The 21921-nt window shown below is 40.0% G+C and overlaps 1 protein-coding gene across 4 annotated transcripts in view; it reads right to left on the bottom strand.

Annotated features, from left to right (window-relative positions):
- Positions 1 to 21921, bottom strand: part of KANSL1L (KAT8 regulatory NSL complex subunit 1 like) — a 103317-nt gene that overhangs the window by 20165 nt on the left and 61231 nt on the right. For all 4 annotated transcript variants that reach the window (XR_007768289.1, XR_007768291.1, XR_007768290.1 and 1 more), the window contains exons 7-8: positions 5469 to 5634; positions 730 to 840 (exon numbers count right to left, since the gene is read on the bottom strand). Coding sequence is in view for 1 of the 4 variants with exons in the window: in XM_050916120.1 (XP_050772077.1) it covers positions 730 to 840; positions 5469 to 5634 (277 nt within the window). In the remaining 3 variants the exon portion in view is untranslated. The remainder of the gene's footprint in view (positions 1 to 729; positions 841 to 5468; positions 5635 to 21921) is intronic.

Below are 21921 nucleotides of genomic sequence, written 5' to 3'. Positions count from 1 at the left end.
AGGTTATTTCTAAGTCGTCTCTACGTAATTTGCTTAGCAAGGACTTAGTGATAGATGAGTCAACAGCATACTGGTGTGAAACACCTTTTGGCACTGGTTGGTTTTATATTCTCACAAATACAATATACTGGATGGAAACGTAAGGGCCTGGTGGCATTACAGCGTTAGCCACTTTCCTACCTCCACCTGAATACTGGGTGGAACATTTTAATCTCTTGAGTAGCCCCCTCAATAATTCTTGGGAACTAGTGCAGAAGGCCAAAGAAAAGGAGAACCAGGTGTGTTTATGCAGGTCCAATGGTGCTCACACCCAACCATCAGGAGGAACTACACCAGTTATTCCAGCTCATAATTAGAAACAACAAGAAGGGAGAACTGTTCAGCAGCCTGAAACCCTATACAAGTTGCAGGATAGAAGATTTTACCTCTCCATTCCCTTCACACTTCACCCACACAAACCCAGCTATTTGGAATCTATGTGAGTGGGATGAGTTTCTCCCTCGATTCCTTATTAACTGCCTCCTCCTAACTTCCGTGCCTGTTATTCTCCCCAATAACTAGTCTAGTGATCTGTTCAGATTGCAAGCTGTGTTGTGCACGCTAGCCATGTAGCGAGTAAAAGCATGATCCCTGCCCATCTAAAAACACTAACCCATATTTAAGACAGCATCCAGTAATACAAAAAGAAATTGTTGAGAAACTAGCATTAAAGTATTTTGCATCACATACCATTGGATGGAGATATTTTAAACTCTACCCCTAGTGCTGAGGTGTCAACAGGATCTCCTTTGATCTTGTCCTCCTTCAACAATGTTTCAAAATATATATGAAGAGGGATATCTATAAAACAAAAGGAAGAGATATATACATCTGAGATACTCAGCCAGCTATGGACCCAAGAGTTCTACACTGGTATTACATTTCTGAAAAATCTATTTGTACAGTCTGTGTTATATTCTGTACGAACAGCATTGCGGCCTCAAGTCCACTAGCTCACAAAGAGTGATGGTGGGGCAGCCCTGAGACAACTAACTGGCTGCATGTGCTGGACAGTGTCTTCAGATAGCGAAACTGGAGAGGGGCCAGGGGGATGTATTTTAAAAAGGACAAAACTGAAGCTCGACTATGAGCAGCAGCAAGACGCACATTTTTGGAGAACAGAACTATTAGCTCTCTGGCACACCCTGTCATGAATGTGGGAGATGACTGGCTGGACGGCGGCAGAGGAGAGACTCAGAAAGTAAGAAGCGAAAGATGCAGACATGGACTCTGATGTGAAGTTATTCCTGACAATCTCATCTCTGTCCACACAGAACATGTCTTTCTTGACAAAAAAGTGTGTGTTTGTTTTTAACAGCAGGATAACTAACATGCATTAGCTATGCCCCTGTGAAATCCTAGTGGAAACGAGGCACCTGTAATTTTTACTGTGCGGTAGAAAAGTGACGTCAACACTATGCCCCTTGCTGTGTGGCTGACCTCACCTAGCTACCCTGCAGTAAAAATTACAGGTGCTTGGTCTGCATTAGAATTTTACAGAGGCATGGCTAAAGCACATCGATTATCCCACTGTAAAAAAAAAAAAAAAAAAAAAAAAAAAATCCAGAAAAGAACCCACGCCACCTGATTTTAGCAGTGAAGACAAAGCCATAAAGAAACAAGCCAGAAGGTGAGGGGATTGTAGGCTAACATGACCCAACGCCCTGACAGCTTGTTCAGTCTTGAAAGTTATGTCAGATTAAGTTAGGGTGTGAACTTAAAAAACAATTGCTATTCCTGAATAACTCCCTGGATAGGTACTCTTATTCCAGAGTAAGAGTGTCCACACAAGAAGTTATTTGGGAATAGTTATTCCAGAAGATCTCCACTGCTGCTCAAAAAATCAGTGCTGTGGAGAGCACATGTTGCACTTTTATTTTGTGATCTGCAAAAGCCTCAATCTAGCCATCCGGGTAGAATTATTTGGTATTTTTGAAAACTTATTGCTGAATGCTCTGCGGTAATTTCAAGGTAGGTGCCCTATTTCTGTCTCCAACAAAGGCAACAGGGAACTCTAACTTGCTTCCTGGGGGAGACTTAGTCTGCAAAAATATTTCAAGTGCTTAGGAATTTAGCCCTTGTAAAAAGGCAGAAGGACTTACAAAGATGTCTCTGTTTGAAAAGCCCTTCAGGAAACAAATTTACAAGAAGGGAGCAAAGAGAGGAATGAAGACTTCTCATGCTTGGAAGAAAAGAAGGTAAAGAGTCAAGGGAGGGAAGTTTGACAGCTGGGAAATTAAGAAGAAAAATGAGACTAATTTAAAGGCCCAAAGGGTGGACAATAATTTTCCAACATTTACATACCATCTTAATCTCATGTGTCTTGGAGATCTGCAAATACAAAAATCTTTCTACAAGCAATTTTTGCTAACCAAAAAGAACAGCTTATTTCAGTAACTGGTACTGATCTAAGTAAGTTTTTTGTCACAGGATTAATTGGCACCTGCAAAAGATTTTTTTTTAAATTGGGCCTGTACATTTTCTGAATCTTTATGAAGTATAAAAATGCCAGAAAGGTTTGTTTTTTACCTTAGAAATATACCTGATTTTTTTTGTATCTTAGAAATATTATGACTATCTTTTCTGCTTGCATTTTTTTTGTTGGGGGGGGCATGAGGGGAGATAAGTTGAGAGGATCACCTGGATGTCTCAGACTGTGAATATGTACTCCCACACCATACCTGAAAGGATAAGGATATCTGCCCCAGTTTATTCACAGGCTCTGGGCACAATCAGCACATACCACATTCAGATTCTCCTTCAAGATTTGTTCCATGCAAGTCTGAAACTGCCAGTTGTCTAGTACCAATATACATGGATGTCTGTATGTCTAAGGTATCTTGCAGCCACTGTCAAATACTTGGCAAATATACATGTTGCTGTAAATATGCTGGAGGGCAAGACTCCATACTACTAATGACCGTTACCTATCCAAAAGCAAATATATTTTGGTAAGCCAGTCCAACTGCATTATCTTATTTGGTTGCCTACAAAATGGGAAAAAATGACAATCACCAACTTCTCCTTGTCTTCTGTTCTGTTAAACAACTTGGTTAATGGCTCCCATTCTTAAGAAGGAGCCACCTCTGTTCTGAGCAGTGTCTTATGAGAGAGATCTCTGAAAAGGGATACATAAAAGGACTTGGGAGGTAACACAGATGAGAATTAGGCCACATAGCCGAACTGTATAATCTCAAGCATGCAGTGCTCCATTGTATTTCCACTATATACTGCTAGGACATAAATCAAATGGTTCCCACAAGAAGGAGGGACAGGAAAGTAGACAAAATAAGCTCCTGGCAATACTTCAAATGTGAGGCCTGCCAGATACAGAGGGTGTACAGACAGCAGATACTGTAGCGTAGCCTCTGTTTAAGTGCTTTTCTTTATTCTGTCTCATGACTGATGAGGCTGAAATTTCTGGGAAAGAGAGCAGTAAGTCCCCAGAAGAAAGGTGTTGTCTTTGGTATCAGAATGAGTACAATGCAACATCCCTCTTTGTTCAGGCTGAGTAAGCCCCAGTGACCTTGTAGTAATCAAATGTCCTTCATTTTCTCTATTTTTATGCTGAACAGATCATCATATTTAAAAAGGGAAGCTTTTCAGTTTGAGACAAATGTTCCTTAGGGAGCTGGTCTATCATTAGAAGCATCCACTCTAGAGGTCAGGAGTACAGGAAGGGCCAGAGAGACTTTCAGAACCAAACACCAACAGAACTAAGACTTCCTAACACATTCCCCATGGCCATGATGGTGTCTTCTCATTTTTAATTGAGTTGTGCAGAGTCCTCAAAAATATAAGATTCCTCAGCATTTTAATTTAATTCAATCTTATTCTTAAAATGGAAGAGAATGAGCCTAATTCTGGACTGAGGGCTCAGGGACAGACCCAAGGAGCTCCCAGCCTCATGCTCAAGCTTCTGTGCTTGGGGAGCCCTCAGCACCAATGGAGTTTCTGCACTGTCCAGTTTCAGTCTAAAAGCAGTTTTCCTTTCAGCTGAAGAAGTCTCCAGGCCAAATTAAAGCAGGGGGTATATAAATCCATCTCCAGGAACATGAAGGGGGAAGTGCACACTCAAAGACCCACAGATAGATTGGGTGTAACCAGAGTTAAATCAGCCGTGACACTTGTAGTGCTAAGTCGGGGTCAAACACCTTTTTCTGCCCAACACTGCAGAAAGGCCAATAAAACATTCATTTTAAAGAAAGTCTCTGAACTCCTAGAAACATTAAAAAAATTAAAAACTTAACTACAGAACCACCAGGAAAAAAAAAAAAAAAAACAACACTTGGGAAAAAAGCAAAACAAGTTAAGCTTTTTGGGCATGGAATGAAAGGCCTGTGACCAAAGCTAGCCATGTAAACAAAAGGAAATGAGATGGCTGGGACTGCATGGCCCTTTTTACAGCCTCAGCCCCAAACATTCACTGCCAAGACAAGGTGCTTGTGGTTTCAATAGGCTTTGTTTTCTTGAAGGGTCATGGATTTCTTTGGTGCCACAATGCATATTCTTCATATGGAAATATACAGAGGCAATTTCTGAACTAATAAAAAGTTTCTAACAGCAACATTACCTTGGCCACAATGCAGATATAGTATTTTTAATTTCTATTCTCCTGGTTTAAGTGTTAAACATATATTTTAATGAGCAATACAATTGAGTTAGGGTCCCTGTCAGAGCACACCAGTTTTGAATTTCCTGATTTTTTCACCACCAACTTAAAATGTTGAATTTACAATATTAGTATTTCATACATTTATCTTAAAGGGACACCACCACCTGAAACATACTCAATTAAAAACAACAGAAGTTAGTTTTAAGCTCTACACATGTCCAAGATCCCCCAATGAGGTTTTTTTTTTTTTTTTTTTTTTTTTTGCTTTTACAGTCAAGTCTGTCTTACATTTTTAAAAAGAAACACATCTCAACCAACAAGGTGAACTGGCCAGCTGTGCAAGAGAAACAAACACTAAATGCTATCAAGTGTACAAAATAAATGAACTAAAAAAAGGAAAAATATTTTCCCTCTAGTGTTTTTCAGTTGTAGTTATCGTAATTGCTACATGCATCTATAGTAGATGCAATATTTTAGAGAGCAGGATGAAAATTTTACGTTGACCATGTCCCTTTAAATCAGGGGTTCTCAAACTGGGGGGTTAATTTATAGAGGGAGGGGTCACACTCAGAGGCTTGCTATTTGAAAGGGGTCACCAGTACAAAAGTTTGTGAACCACCGATTTAAATTATACAGAGGGCATTTGTCAGAGCACCTTTTGGCAAGTAATAAGCAAGTGAGAAGTATTTCTTTTAAGAGGTTTGTTCATAGCCAAAGCTTTAAACGTTTATAAAAACTAAGTCAGACCATAAATTTTAGGATTTTTATAATACAACTGGCTATTCTGTTGGGAATATGGAATTGGATGTCTTACCTGAAGGGAATGATAACACAGGATGAAGACAGGAATCCACCTCTGGTATATGTTGTTGTACTATTCTGGATGATGTAGCATGCTCAGAACTGCTCCAAATGGAGGCTGGAGCCATGCAAGGCATCTGTGTATTATATGGAAACGAGGCATCTCTAGATAGCAAAGCCTGCAAGGATATTCACAGAAACGTCATCTGAAATTTTCATTTTCCTTTTATTCACTTTCTAAAACTGGGCCAAAGAGATAGATATTGTAATGAGAGTAACGACTCAATGCTATGTAAATCAGAAGTGCTCTCACACAAACTTCGATTAGCATAGAAGTGATTTTGGACTATGTATAGCATATCTGAATGAAAAATTAATTTGCTTCATTTGGAGCTAGTAAAGAACAGAGTAGCAGCATTTTATTTCCAAAGTAGTTTCCAAATCAGAAGGTAATTGTTCCCAACCAATACGAAAAATTTGGTACTCCCTATGAACAAGAAACAAAAAAGCCAGAGTTCCAGTTAATTTTCTAGTCAGGGACAACAAACGTGATCGGTACATACAAAGAAAATATTTTTGCCATTATAATATCAAACTAAACATCTTTTACTCAGCTTAAACAACCTGAATGTCTTGGTACCTGTACATCTCCATACATTATTGAACTCTTACACAGAAACCCAATTATACATAAAGTTAACAACATTGAAAACTGACTTGAACATGCCATACATTTACATAAAGTCTCACAGAGGAAAGCAAAGTCTTTGCCGCATAGAAACTACAATCTAAGACAGACAGCACGAACAAAAAGCACCCCAACACAATACATGGGAATAATTCAGGAAAGAGATGCAGTGGGGAGTAATGAGGACAATGTAGAAAGAATTTCTGGGAGGAGTGATCTGAAATAAGCTGTGAGGGAGCGGAGGTTTTGACAAACAAAAAGATAACTTATCCAAGTGTAGAGAACTGGATGATCGATGGTGAAAAACTATGTGCTGAAAGCAGGAAGAAATGAGAGCAAAAAGGGGTAAAATTATACTGAGCTTTGAAAGATGAAGGATGAAGATCTTGAATCTGATAGGATGTCTCACAGGCTAACACTCTGAAGGACTGGGAGCAGTGGCAGAGGAAGACAACTTAACTACAAGAGATGTCAAGGCTTCATAAAAACATTTCATGTAAAAACAGGACTGTTCATGTCATTTTCAGCATTAACAGATACTAAAGCTGACGTTTCTGTCTTCCTCCTCACTAGCTGAAAGCTTTCACACACACACTCCATTTTCAAGTTGTCCAAAATGGCTCTTAGCAATTTTAACATTCCAGACAATAAAGTCTGTCCTTCAGTAGGACCTTGCGTGAGAGGGAAGGGAGGGAAACAGGGACCTCATGGACACTTTACAGCCTCCTGCAACAGCAGCTTATTTAAATAGGACTATTTCCCTTCTCCTGCATTATAACTTCACCTTAATAATCAATAGCAGTTATGGGCATATATGAATTCTTTGTTTTCTTAACAAGTATCTTCGTGATGTGAAGGACAAATAAATAGCCTGATTTGGTTGACACAGATGTCAGATAACCAAATGAACAAAAAGGATACATTTGTAATTTTAACTTCTTTCTTCCTAGAGTCAGAAAGTAGCACTCCCTGTAAAAACTCCGCTTCCTGCCTTATGAGATGTTCCAACATGCGTTCTGCTGACTACATCAACATTCTCATTCATCAGTGGTGGAGCACTAATTCTATCTATGGCCTAAAATAAATCCATTCCCTTCGCCCCCACCTCTAACAATGGTTCTTATAAGTGACTCCAATATTCTTATTTAAGGAGTAAAATAAAACTTTTGGAGACCACTCAGTATTAAATAAAAATGTTTTTCCTTTTCCCTCCCTAAACAGATTCCCTACTCCAGTATTGATCATAGGGACTTCTACACTAATCATGTGCATGCCACGGTTTTAAAGCAGAGGGGGATCTCCTGATTGCTTGGGATTACATTTTGCAGGTTTGTTCAAAGGAGGCCACTGCAATATTTTTCCTAGTAAAATAGAATTAATTATTATAGCCAGGATCCTCCAATCACGTGCATCCATGTTCAACTTTAAACTTGAGCAGTCCCATTGAAGTCAGTGGGTCTATTCATATGTTCAAAATTAAGCATGCATATTAAGTGTTGGCAGGATTGGGGTCTTTGTTTGGATATTCCACAAATCTTACTAAGGGTGGTCCTTGAAGAAAGAAAAAGAACAAAACCCAAACAACAACAAAAGTTTAACACATTTCTGAACACCATAAACAAACTTGAATGGCTCACAGGAAGCCACTCTGACTCAGATTTTTAAAACAAAAAGAAGTGACCTGCTCTATACTTACAGCTTATACCAGCACAGCTATATCAGTCTGGGTGTGAAAAAAAACACACCTCCTAGTGACATAGCCATGTTGACAAAGCCCCCAGTGTAGAGGCAGCTGTGCTGATAGAAAAGTGCTTCTGTAGGCATAGCTAATGTCATTTGGGGAGGTAGTATTTCCACACTGGCAGAAAAACTCCCAATGAAGTATGTTACCTCTACTCTAGAGGGCTATGCCGACATAGCTATGCTAACATAGCCTCTCTAGCATAGTTATAAGTCTGTATTTCCTTTAGAGGCTAGTACCTTTCTAAAGAGTCAACACAATGTCTTGGATATGTATTTTTCAAACTGCCTTATCAGCCTATTTACTTGAGAAACCTAAAGGACTCCAAGGAGAAATAAATCAAATCTTTCTGGTAAAGTACAAACCTTTCACTTGAAATCTATTTTTCTTTAACCATTAATCACGGGGCTGAAACAAACCCCAGAAAATACACAGGTAAGGCTGACATCTTTAAAATCGAGAGTTTCAGTCTTGACTTTGAATATCCGGCTTTTAAATCAATTTGTTCCCCAACATTATTTAGGACATATTGTGAAGTTGGTTAAGTTTGCTTTTTCACCTGCTTTGCAGTACATTACAGTGTAGTCAGAAATATTCATCAAATTCTAAATCTAGTTAAAAACAGTAATTAAATTTACAAGCAGTGGCTAAACGATTTTTATGGTTTTGCTCATGTTCTCTGCAATAAGTCAACTAAAGAGACTCTATTCCCAAATTAGTGTTCAGATCATTCAATATAATGGTACACAAACAAAGACATTAAAAAAAAACCCCACAACCCTATATTAGCCAATTTGTAATTCAAGAGAAAATAATGATTAACACATGCAAAAGAAGAAAACTGTTAGGAAAAGATATTTTATTTTCAACCTCCTAAGAAGGTTACTACAAACAATGAAGAGCTGAGAAGAATTTGACCTTGCACTGTTAGGAATGTCTGTTATTACAGCTGGTTGAAAAATTTCTGACAGAACAGTTTTCTGTTGGGAAAGGCTGATTTAACTAAAACCAAAATGCATTGCAGCAACTTATTGATTCTGTTGAAATTTTTGATGAGAAATTACCTAAGTTGTTTGTTTCAAACTTTCAATACAGTTAAAATGCTTTAATGATAAGGTTGAAAAAAAGCACTTCAACACTATCAAAATGAAACTTTTGGATAATGTTTCAATATTTCTGAAATAACTTTGGGGGGAATTTTCATTCAATGGGAAATTTTGACTTTTCCGTTGCAATACAGGACAAAAGGAAATTACAAAAAGAAGTCTGAATTTCCCACACAATAAAAATTCTGAGTATTGACCAGTTCTATCCATTATCCCCACTGAATACAGCGCGCCAACAATTAAGTGGTTCATAAAAGCTTGAGACATTCTCTATACAGAATTTAAACAGCCTTAGCAGAGAGATATCTACGGCAATCTTTTATAAAGAAAACATCAGTGGAAACTCAATTCCGTTATCAGCTTCTCCCCCAAAGAGCTTGCATTCTCTAAAATTATTCCAGCCTGCCCTTTTTTTCCCCCCTTGAAAGTGCCTATAAATTCTGAGGTATAATGTCATTCATAGTATAAATTTAATAACAGGAGTACATGATTGTGTTAATTATAAGGAGATGCAGTGTATTTAGAAAGAACAGACATTTTTTCTGTTCTTCGGAGTCTATGAAAACTAAAGATGATGCTTATGGAATGACAATGAAAAGTATCAGAAGTTTATTTTGTTATTTTAAACTACAAGGGGAAAATACACCCAACGGAAAAGCTTATTCTCTAATTACCACCCAGGAATTCTAATCTACTCATCCAGCAATTTATCTTCAGCACTGTTTGACTTTGCTGCAGAAGAAATCAGAAAGGGCAAGCAGAAACTATTCCCAAATTCAAAACACATCCTGATCCAAAAAGATTATTTGTAGCTTGTTAGTGTGATAAACTGATGATGAATCATTCAGCGATTACTGCCTTTGTTCTGGGAAGATTATTAACTGAACACTGTTGCTTGAATGCCAGTTATATCAAGAAAGGGAAGAAAGCTTATTACAAGGAAGAGTGACATAAATTTAGTGCACAATCTTTTGCATTTCAAGTTTTTAATTCTGAAGTGAATATTAATCAGAATCAGTGTATGAAACAAAAACAAAAAAAATTGAAGAGTGAAATGTGTTGACTCTTGTACGTTTCCGAGCAATCCTTGGAAGTGAGCCTAAATGTAATAAAATAGCATTGAGCTCTGTGGTTACAACCAATTGGCCAAAATTCAGCTCTCAGTTACACCAATGTAAATCTGGAGTAAATCCAATGAGTCAATAGAGTTACCTCAAATAAACTCCATACACTAGATAGCAGGTCTGCTTGAGATTATGCCTGTGAGGAGCCTGGACACAGCTGAAAAGAAAACGCTTCCTCATAAATGCACTCCGAAATGAAAATCTAGTTGAAAATCTGAAAAAAGAGGATGCCTACTCACTCCAGATATCCAGATTAAAGCCTATACTTAAGCAATCAGCAACCAGATAGAATTCTGATATGGAATTGACAAATTATCCTGTTGTGAAGTTGTCACATTTCAAAATGGGATGCTAGCAGCCCCAATTCAGCACCAAACAAATTGCAAATTGTTTTTCTTTTTTGTCAGGAGTGATTTATGCATTCATATGGGCAGAGTTTAAGTGGACTTTTTGGTGAATTATCACTGATTTGGTCATTATACAGTTTTGCTTTAATAATAGAGCCTAGTGTCACAATCAGATCATTTGTCTGTCTGTTGGCCTCTCCTCCAAGCGGAGTTCCTCTTTATTTCATGAATGACAGAAGTTCACATAGGATAAATACACAAGCTTTTCATTTTGTATGAGGTATTGAATGTTTAATCTAACAAACTAAACTCACTGCTGTTTCTAAACTGTAAGTATTCTGATTTTATGCTTTGAGCAGGGGGTTGGACTAGATGATCTCCTGAGGTCCCTTCTCACCCTAATGATCTATGAATCTAAGTCAACTCTAGCTCTCTATGCACTACATGTATGCACTACATGTATGGTGACACATTTGTCAACTGAAGACCTAAAACATTTTACCTCCAGCTATTACAAAAGACGACTCTGGGGAAAACCAGTGTAACTGGCCAGGCATGGAGAAAGTGTTTGGAATACTCCTTTATATGAATATTAGCTCAGTGCTTGCCATGTATGCATACCACTATCTATACAACATGTTAGAATGCCATTAATATACCCAGAGACAATAATATACACTACATTATTAGTTACAAATAAAATCTGGAGTGGATTTTCCTGTGTTGTCCTACAATGTCAAATCCATAGAGCCTTCTTATAACATTGCCTGCAAGACTATGTATACTCAGGCTACTAACTGAGGAGTTTTATCAAACACCCAACTGGAGTAATTTTCAATATCTTTCTTCTGCGCCTCACTGGAAGACCACACAAAATCATGTAGCTAGTTCTTTTACAGTAAAGATATTAATAATTAAAAACAATTCTCAATCTCTGAATAGCACTGAAATGTACGGACCCATAAACTCTATTTTAGACAGATTGTAAATGCTGGAAACAGAGGTCTTCTGTTTATTCACATCATAGGCAGACTCCAGCCAATGGCAGAGCAAGCTGTCCTAAAAGAGTGAGAGGGAATTAGTCTGTCTATGGCCTCTTTACTGAGACTACCAACAAGGATACCAACTGGAATGGTGGGTTTTGGGATACAGACAAGTTTGACAAGGACCTGGACTGAGGCTATCAACTTATTTCACAAAACATCTATCAGATGATAGTTACTTACACTTATAAACCAACCTGTCCAAATTCAAATTTCTGGTCTATAGGTCATAAAAGGTTCTATAACTGTTACCATTTTCGTGGGCCATCTATTCCCTCACAGATACAACCTCAGCCAAATAATAATACACTGACAGTTAGAGAGACTGTCCTACTGTTGAATGGGACTTGTGCGTTTTGCCTGAAACACTGACGTTTTGTTTTTAATTAAAAAAACAAACCAGTTGAAAATGGAAGTTTTGTGCTTCATCATTGATCAGTTAAATAAGACAAAGGAAAAACTTTTGTAATTGTGCTGACACGTTTTGAAAAAATTCTATCAGGTAGAAATTAAAGGAGAGAATTTTTGGTCAAGAAAATATTGGAAGGAAATAGCACAATAAATTCTTTGCTGCAGGAATCTGAAAAGGACCATGCCAGATCCTTATTGCTGAGAAATCTTTCCTGGATTGACTGGCTGGCCAACATAGCTATGTCCACAAAAGTTTGCTTTAGATGGATTTACTACTATCCGGAAAAATCACATAGTGTTCCAACGCTAACGCTATTTTCCCATTAGATAACACATAAACCCACTGGGGCTACAGGATTATAGATTTCTTCTTTCTGAATAGGATTTTTATTGTTAAAACTAATGACTTGTTTTTTTTGTTCCAAACTTTGTCAGCTACTACTTGTATTTTCAGAATGGTGATCGTATTCTCCAGGGAATATACTGCTCCCCAGCAGACTAATCAAGAAGAAAGATTTTACATTTCTACAAAAGTGCTAAGCACTTTTGTAGAAATAGAATTGATCCTCCATTTCAGTGGTTCTCAAATGTGGGTTGGGACCCCAAAGTGGATCGCAGCCCCATTTTAATGTGGTTGCCAGGGCTGGCATTAAACTTGCTGGGGCCCAGGGCCAAAGCCCAAGCCCCACTGCCCTGGGGCTGAAGCTGAAGCTTGAGCTCCACCGCCCAGGGCCGAAGCCCAAGCCCAAGCCCTGTTGTCATGGGCGACACGGCTCAGGTTACAGGCCCCCTGCCTGGGGCTGAAGCCCTTGAGCTTCGGCTCCCCCCCAGCCCGGGGCAGTGGGGCTGAGGCTTTGGCCCCCACATCCGGGGAGAAGAGGCTCAGGCTTCGGTCCCCACTCCTGCGGTCATACAGTAATTTTTGTTGTCAGAAGGGGGTTGCAGTCCAATGAAGTTTGAGAACCCCTGATCTACTTGAAACAAGTCTGCAGGAGAGTTGGCAACACAACAGCATTCCTTATATTCACAGCCTTTCATAGACTGGCTGTGCCAAGAAGCTATACACAGACAACTGGTGCAGTCAACATCTGGGGATACCAGGGCAAAAGATCAACAGAATACTTTCAGTGCAATTAAAGGAGGAAAATTACTTAATTATATGGAAGACAGCTCTGGAAGAACGTCAGACTGTTTTACTGCCCTAAAGAAAGATTACTTTTAAACATGTATAGGCTGAATAAACTAATGAGAGAAAGCAGGTAATTGCAATAAATGATTCACAAACAAATCTACAGGAGTATCTTGTACCGCATGTAAGTGAGTGGCAATATGGCTAATATGGTACAGATTTTCCTGGAAGAGATTCAAATACAGTCTTCAAAACACCTTACAAATATTTACATATAATTTCTCTCTCTCTTTTCCCCTTCTTCACCTACTCCCTTCAAGCAAAATGGGGTGGAACCCTCAAGATGCATGCATTAGCCTAAATAACTGTATATTCATACTGCATTAACTCTTGCCTTCCTCCCAACCCCTCCCTGCATTGCTGTCAATTCCTGTTTTTGTCTGAATTTTGACAGAAAGCTCTCCATGTATTATAATAATTAATAACAACAATTTGCATTACAGTAGTGCAACCACCACCAGCTAGGATCAGGGAGTATTATAAAACTCTCTGCCCTAAAAAGCTTAAAACCTAAATTAAAACCAGAGCAGATGTCCAATCTTTACTTGTTTAAGATGGTAGCGTGTGTATGTCACTTAAAAATAACAAGTACTGTAATAACCATACTGCCAACCCTAAGCTTTCAAAAACCAGGAGCTGAGACCCAGAAAATCTTGAGATATTTAAAAAAATAAAATAAAATTTGAATTCTTTTTTGTTTGCCGTCTGTTTTCTGAGACTTTAGGATACATACTCACTTCATGCTTTTGGATTCTTTTTCCGGCAACCATGAGATCTGGAAACTTTTTAAAAAATTAAATCTGGGATTCTTATGTAATCACTTGACTCCAGCTGTTGGGGCTTTAGACACAGCATATCACAAGATACAAATGGCAGGAGTTGACAACACTGCTATGATGTAATTTTTACTCCACATGCCTATACCCACTGTGGGAGAAAAATATTCATACTCTTACTGACATCTAAAGGTAACTCACCTTTAGTACATTATTTGTAATTCTGACTCAGTCCAGACAACCAAATTTGTCAAGTTTAACCAGTAGATGGAGGCACAACATAGAGAAATTTAAAAACAAGGAGAAATTAGTACTTCTCACCCTTACAATGAAAAGCCAAGCATGGTTTCAAAGGGAAAGAACCTAGTAGGGAATATCCACTGCTGTTTACCTTGCGCAGTGATTAATAACAGTGTAAAGGGAGTGTGAAGTAGTTATAAAACACCACCAATTCAGATGTAAATAACCAAACAAGATGCAAAACACCAGATAAGAAGAAAAGCTCTGTGTAAGCTCGAAAGCTTCTCTCTCTCACCAGCAGAAGCTGGTCCAATAAAAGATATTACCTCACCCACCCTGTGTCTCTAATTAGGCGCACAGACATTTAACAGTGTGGAGAGATTAAACATAAAAACCCAAAAAACAAGAATTGTGGGTTTACCTGGGATGTTATGTGAAAAGCTACCAACATGAAATATCAAGGCAAGAACAATTACGTTTCCACATCACTATTAGTCACATACACTACAGCAGACAGCAAAGATAAAATTCTAAGAAAAACACTAGAACATATATCAGTCAAAACCAGTAACAAAATGGCAACAAGGGGAGCAACTGAAAATGCTACTAGAAGAATGAAAACATTTTATTATTTGGCCAAATTGAGACTAGAATTTAAAAGCTTGCGCTTTTTTGCCCACGAAGTAAACACTCCTTTGGAGAAGTTTAGTTGTGTTACGTTGCAGTCCTCTCAACTCATTGCTTTGAGGAACTTTTAAGTACGGGAACTGCATGTTATCACAATCATGAAGTAGGGTCAGACCACAAGAAACCACTACTGGATGGCTTAAAACAAGATGCAAGAACAAGTGGGTGACATAAGCAGCAGGAGAGGAAGGAGAACGATGGTTATAGTGACAAGATCCTATGGCTGAATGGGTTAGCTAGTGCACAATTTGATATCAATGTAGTTTAAATTTATGTGTTTTGTTTAATTAAAATTTCTACCTCTGCCAAGTTTAAAAAAAAATAAAAACAAAAAAAAAAAATCAAGCCTCTTCTCATAGTTTCCAGGGGTTATTTTTAATTCTGCTTTTGCATATAATTGGAAACATATTTACATTTAAACCTTTTCCTATTACCAGATTGGCTTTTTAAATTATATTTATTATTTTAAAAACTTAAAATACCAAACAATACAAACAGCTCCCTAGCTGAAACCTCTCTCTTGTGCACTCGATACAATTCCATAATTCCATTCACCTCATAATTGTTAAACATTTTTGTAGCTCTCAACACCACTGTGGGCAAAGTAAGTTATCATCACCATTCAGTGGATGTAGAAACGTAGAATCATAGAACTGGAAGGGACCTCGAGAGGTTATCTAGTCCAGTCCCCTGCACTCAAGGCAGAACTAAGTATTATCTAGACCATCCCTGACAGGTGTTTGTCCAACCCACTCTTAAAAATCCCCAATTGAGATTCCACAACCTCCCAAGGCAATTTATTCCAGTGCTTAACCACTCTGACAGATAGGAAGCTTTTCCTAATGTCCAACCTAAACCGTCCTTGCTGCAATTCAAGCCCATTGCTTCTTGTCCTATCCTCAGAAGTTAAGAACAACAATTTTTCCTCCCTCCTCCTTGTAACGACCTTTTATGTACTTGAAAACTGTTTTATATATAAATACACACACATACATACACAGTTTACAACTTGCCAATTTTGTCAAAGCAAACGGGGAGCAAAGTCACAGTTAGAATTCAGGCGCTCTCCAGCTTCCAGACTAACAAACCAAACAGCAGAATCTCAGAGTTACAAACACCTCGGGAATAGAGGTGGTTCATAACTCTGAACAAAACATTATCATTGTCCTTTTAAAAGTTTACATCTGAACACTGACGTAATACAACTTTGAAACTTTAGTATGCAGGAAAAAAATGCTGTTTTAGCCAACTTAATTTAAATGAAACAAGCACAGAAACAGTTTGCTTACCCTTGTCAATTTTTTTAAAAAAAACTTTCCTCTTTTTTTCTTAGTTTACATTTAACAAAGTACTATACTATACAGGGTTGTTCGTTTGTTTGTTTTGTGTGTTTTTTTTTGTTTCTGTTCCTGCGCTGCCTGATTGTGTACTTCCAGTTCCAAATGAGGTGTCTGGTTGACCGGTCAGTTCATAACTCTGAGGTTCTACTGTACTTCCTGTGCCTCTGATGTACTAAAACATACTAGCCTGGATCCTACAGTTCAATAATTATTCAAAAATCATCTTGATGAACTGCACAAATGCATTACAATCATAGCTTTTATTCTGAAAGATGGTTTGTTAAAAGTGGCTTACGTACTGACTCTTGAGATCAAGAAATGGCCTAATTTTCTAATACTGTAAGGTCATTTGAACAATAAAATAAAAATAGAATGAATACTCTTCCAGAAACAAACCCTATCTTGCTTCAGTGTCTAACAGATGCTCAAAAAACTGTTATTTGTTCAGGTTTGGAATCAGAGAAGAGTGTTCAAGAGAGTTCCTTTAGGAATTAAGAGAAAAACGTATTGCAGAGAAGAAAGACCATTCTTCTCACCTACAGGTCAGTAGTGGTACTCAGTCATGCTGAACAGGCAAAGCCTGGTCCCAAAGGATGAACAGGCTTCTGAGGATATTAGTAGTCAGCAAATGGTTATAATAGAGCCAGATGATATATTCGTTATCCCTTCTCCCCCAACCTCCAATAGCCTCACCTACCTGTTATGCATCATCTTTCAAATTGTACAGATTTTTGTGGCAGGGACTGTCATTTACTATGGCCTGGTCTACACCACGCGTTTAAACCGAATTTAGCAGCGTTAAACCGATTTAACCCTGCACCCGTCCACACGAGGCACTTTATATCGATATAAAGGGCTCTTTAAATCGGTTTCTGTACTCCTCCCCGACGAGAGGAGTAGCGCTGAAATCAATATTGCCATGTCAGATTAGGGTTGGAGTGGCTGAAAATCAACGGTATTGGCCTCCAGGCGGTATCCCACAGTGCACCATTGTGACCGCTCTGGAAAGAGATCTGAACTCGTCTGCACTGGCCAGGTAGACAGGAAAAGCCCCGTGAACTTTTGAATTTCATTTCCTGTTTGGCCAGCGTGGAGCTCTGATCAGCACGGGTGGCGATGCAGTCCCAAATCCAAAAAGAGCTCCAGCATGGACTGTACAGGAGATACCGGATCTGATCGCTGTATGGGGAGACAAATCTGTTCTATCAGAGCTCTGTTACAGAAGACGAAATGCCAAAGCATTTGAAAAAAATCTCCAGGATACGATAGACAGAGGCCACAGCAGGGACTCAGCACAGTGCTGCGTGACAAGCGTAACGGAAAGCCAAAGAATCAAATGGACGCTCATGGAGGGAGGGAGGGGATACTGAGGACTCCAGCTATCCCACAGTCCCCGCAGTCTCAGAAAAGTATTTGCATTCTTGGCTGAGCTCCCAATGCCTGAAGGGTCAAAAACATTTTCCCGAGTGTTTCAGGGTATATGTCATCAATTTACACTCTTCTCCCCCACCCCCCGAAAGAAAAGGGAAAAAAATGTTTCTCACCTTTATTCAATGTCACTGTATGTCTACTGCATGCTGCTGGTAGACGGGGTGCTGCACACCAGCATCCCCTTCCCGGTGGATAGCAGTCATATTGTACCGTCTGCCATCGTCATCATCAGCCCATAAATGCTCCTGGCTGGCCTCAGTGAGGTCGGCCAGGGGTGCCTGGGTAAAAATGGGAATGACTCCGGGTCATTCCCGGCAGATGGTACAGAACGGCTGGTAACCATCCTCATCATAGCAACTGGAGGCTGAGCACCATCAGCCCCCCCTTTCATTTCTAAAGAAAAGATTCTGTACTGCCTGGACTATCATAGCAGCTAGAGGCTTCCTCCTCCTCATTTTATCTCACTAAAAAGTCAGTTTCTTATTCCTGCATTCTTTATTACTTCATCACACAAATGGGAGGACACTGCCACAGTAGCCCAGGAGGGTTGGGGGAGGAGGGAAGCAACGGGTGGGGTTGTTGCAGGGGTACCCCCTAGAATGGCATGCAGCTCATCATTTCTGCGGGATCTCTGGGGCTCTGACCCGAAGCGGCTGTGCTCTCTGGTTCTCTAGTATACTTGCCCCATATTCTAGGCAGGACTGACTCTATTTTTAGACAAAAAACATAAAGAAGGCAATGACCCAGGGTGTCATTCCCATTTTTGTCCATGCGCCTCGGCCGACCTCAGCGAGGCCAGTCAGGAGCACCCATGATAGCAGCAGATGGTACAGAACAACTGGTAACTGTCATCTCATTGCCAATTTACAATGGCATGGCAGACGGTGCAACAGGGATGGTAACCGTCTCTGCTACCTTGCAAAGAAAATGAATGCTGCTGTGTAGCACTGCAGTACCGCCTCTGTCAGCAGCATCCAGTACACATACGGTGACAGTGACAAAAGGCTACACGGGCTCTATGGTTGCCATGCTATGGTGTCTGCCAGGGCAATCCAGGGAAAAAGGGCATGAAATGATTGTCAGCCCTTGCTTTCACGGAGGGAGGATTGTCTGACGACATTTACCCAGAATCACCCGGGACACTGTTTTTGCATTGAGATCTCAACCCAGAATTCCAATGGGCAGGGGAGACTGCGGGAACTATGGGATAGCTACCCACAGTGCAACGCTCCGGAAATTGATGCTAGCCTCGGTACATGGACGCACACCGCCGAATTAATGTGCTTAGTGTGGCCGAGTGCACTCTACTTTATACAATCTGTTTTACAAAACCGGTTTATGTAAAATCGGAATAATCCCGTAGTGTAGACATACCCTATGTTTGCATAGTACCTACCTAGCACAAAGGGACCCTACCAAGCTGTGTCATTTATAGTGCTACCACAATATAAATGTTAAACAACAAATGATAACAGAGCCAAGCAGAGGAGGCGTATACAAAAGGAGCTATTTTCTGCAAAAACAAAATTGGCAAAACAGAAGCCAGTGTAGAGACACTGAGTTAGAATAAGCCCAAAGAGATTCTGGGATACAAGAATCTGAGAACGATGAGTATTCTATAGCTCTGTAAATCTACAGTGCACGACACACATAAGCCTTCTCCCAAAGGCCTTACAATCCAACTGACAAATGGGACAAGAGATCAGGAATAAGATGGCATGAACTTTAGTAATGCAGAGATTAACTAAAAATAGCTCCCCAAAAGACCTGGAGGGAAGTGAAGGGCAAGAGGCAGCATTTGACAAAAGGGAAACAAAGCTATTCCAAGCATATGAAGAGATGAAGGGGTGCATAAAAGGGGTGCAATATGAAGGGATGCATAAAATTGTCTATGACCACAAAATAAAGCAACCCAGTTCAAACTATTATACCAGAGTTACTCGATCCCCTCAGTTTAGGAAGTCAGATATAATGGATGCTATTAAGCAGCAATCCTGATATTAACAACTTTGCTTCACAGCAACTTTTTGCTAGGAACCAATCCTGTCCCATTGACTTTAATGTTAATTGGATTCGGCTACTGACAAAAGACATTTTGGAAGATAGGCCCCAGCCACAAGCAGGTTTGCAGAGCTGCAGCCCTGAAGGAAGCACTGCCTGCCTTGGCTGCAGCCCCGCAAACCTGCCTGCAGCCAGTGCTCAGCATATCCCAGTGCTTCCTTCTATCTACCACCCTGCAAACCTGCACGTGGCCTGGGACCTGCTGCCCACACAGCTGGGTGTGGCACCCACATCCTCGCTCAACAGGGGAGCTTCTGCCCAAGTCCCAGTGCTCGGGTCTGGAAGATGAGGTTGGAAGGGGAGGCTACGGGCAGAGCAGCAACAAGGAGGGGGCTGCAGCCTGGATGCTGGGGGCTTCCCATGAAGAGCGAGGTACTGTGGGCTCACAGAGCTGCACAATGCTTCTCCCTACGTGCTTCAGGATACGCCCTGCCCTGACACCAGGGACCTGGGTTTGGTGCATCCCAGCATTTCCTTCCCTACTGTGGCCCCATGGGAAGGTTTACACTGAGATGTGCCAAGCACCAATCGCAGTGCTTTCTTCCCTGGCTCCAGCCCCACAAATATGCCTTTTGCTTATTGGCAGCTCTCAGATAATAGTAACTTTTTTGCTGGGAACCAAGAGGTTGCTAACAAGTGGAATCTACTGTAATTAGTCATCTAAAAAGACAATCTCAAGTCTAGCTAGAAGGATACTTCAGACAATGTAGTTACCTTTAAATTGTCTCAGTCAAACTACTCCACTGCATTACCTCATCCACCACCATTCTGGGGCAATGGCATCCTGGAGAAGTTATTAAAATTAGCCAGTAAAAAACTGGAAGGGGAAAATGGGAGAAAAAGCTTTTTTACTTCTCAGGAGGAAGACAGGCCAGTGGTTAGGGTGCTATCTTGGGATCCAGATTCAGTTCCCTGCACCTTCACAGACTTTTGTGATCTCTGGCAAATCACTTAATCTCTCTGTACCTCAGTCCCCCATCTGTAAAATGAGAGAGCTAGTACTTCCCTACTTCACAGGCATGTTGTCAGGCTGAATACATTAAAGATTGTGAGGTGCTCAGATACTATGTTAACAGAGGCCATATAAGTACCCAAAATAAAGAGGATATGGTCATTTCTTGCTAGAGAGACCAGTATTATATTATTAAGTTGAAATAAGTATCCAGCATGAAACTTCATATATCCCTTTAAGGTGAAATCTATCTTTCTCTGTCCGAGATCAAGCAAATTTGCTGAGCTATCTATTGACAAACTGATAGTTGCATTCTCTGACAAAATAACTGTCAATATCAAGGGCCAGTGCCCATTTTGCAGCCCATCCTTAGAAATTCTGCCTAATCTAACAATCAGCCTGAACTGATACTCTGTTCTTCTATTTCACGCTGAACAATCTCATCAATGGCCAGCTAAGCAACTATGACGAAGAGAAAGTGACAGAAAGGCTGCTAGGCCACAGAAAGAATAAGATTCCTTGAAGGAAGTGATACACTGATGACAGCTCTTAATTCAAGAACTTGATATCTATTTAATGTAGGTTGTCAGAACATGTTTAAAATGCCCAGTCTGATTTTGTCACTTACTTCCTTCACAAGATTTCTTTCCCCTCCTTTCCAATAGAGGCATTATGTGCCTAGCATTTTCTTTCTCCCTCCTTAATTTTTAACATTTTAAATAAATTTGACATTTGTAAAAGGCCCTAGATTGACAGCACAGGAGCACTACATCTTTTTTTCTCCACAACTGTCATAGCACACTAAGCTCCTTCAATTTGCCTCCATGCTAAGTTAGAGAGAACTGCTCCAGATGCAAAAGTTCAGCACAGTCTTCTGGGCACATGTAATCCTTGGTTCCTCTACTAAGATTTCCAGTTAGTGCAATAGTGATAATGACATCTGTCCCCGGGGACCTGGATCCTATCGCTGTATCCTATCATCAACTCCTTGGGCTACCCAGACGCTAGGTACCTCCTTTGCACAACACTAAGAGAACACTATCCAAGCAAAAGATTCAGAAATGAACAAATCATTTTTCCGTCTATAAAAGCCCACTGCTAAAATTTAAAATTAATCTAAAAACTGAACTTTGAAAAGGTGACTAGGAACTGAATCCAGAGATGCAGAAATGGCCAGATTCTGGCTCACGTTAAGGTTCCTTTGGGCTGCAGAAGTGACATAAAGGAACCTTAAAGCCATCCTAAAATGAGTACATAAGGATTCCTAAGAGGTGTAAAGCCTGCACAGCCTGCTCTTGGCCCCTCCTTATATATGTATAGGTAGATATAG

The sequence above is a fragment of the Gopherus flavomarginatus genome, chromosome 10, assembly GCF_025201925.1.
Source record: "Gopherus flavomarginatus isolate rGopFla2 chromosome 10, rGopFla2.mat.asm, whole genome shotgun sequence".
NCBI classification, from domain to species: domain Eukaryota; kingdom Metazoa; phylum Chordata; order Testudines; family Testudinidae; genus Gopherus; species Gopherus flavomarginatus.
This window is presented reverse-complemented; position numbering and strand designations above follow the sequence as displayed.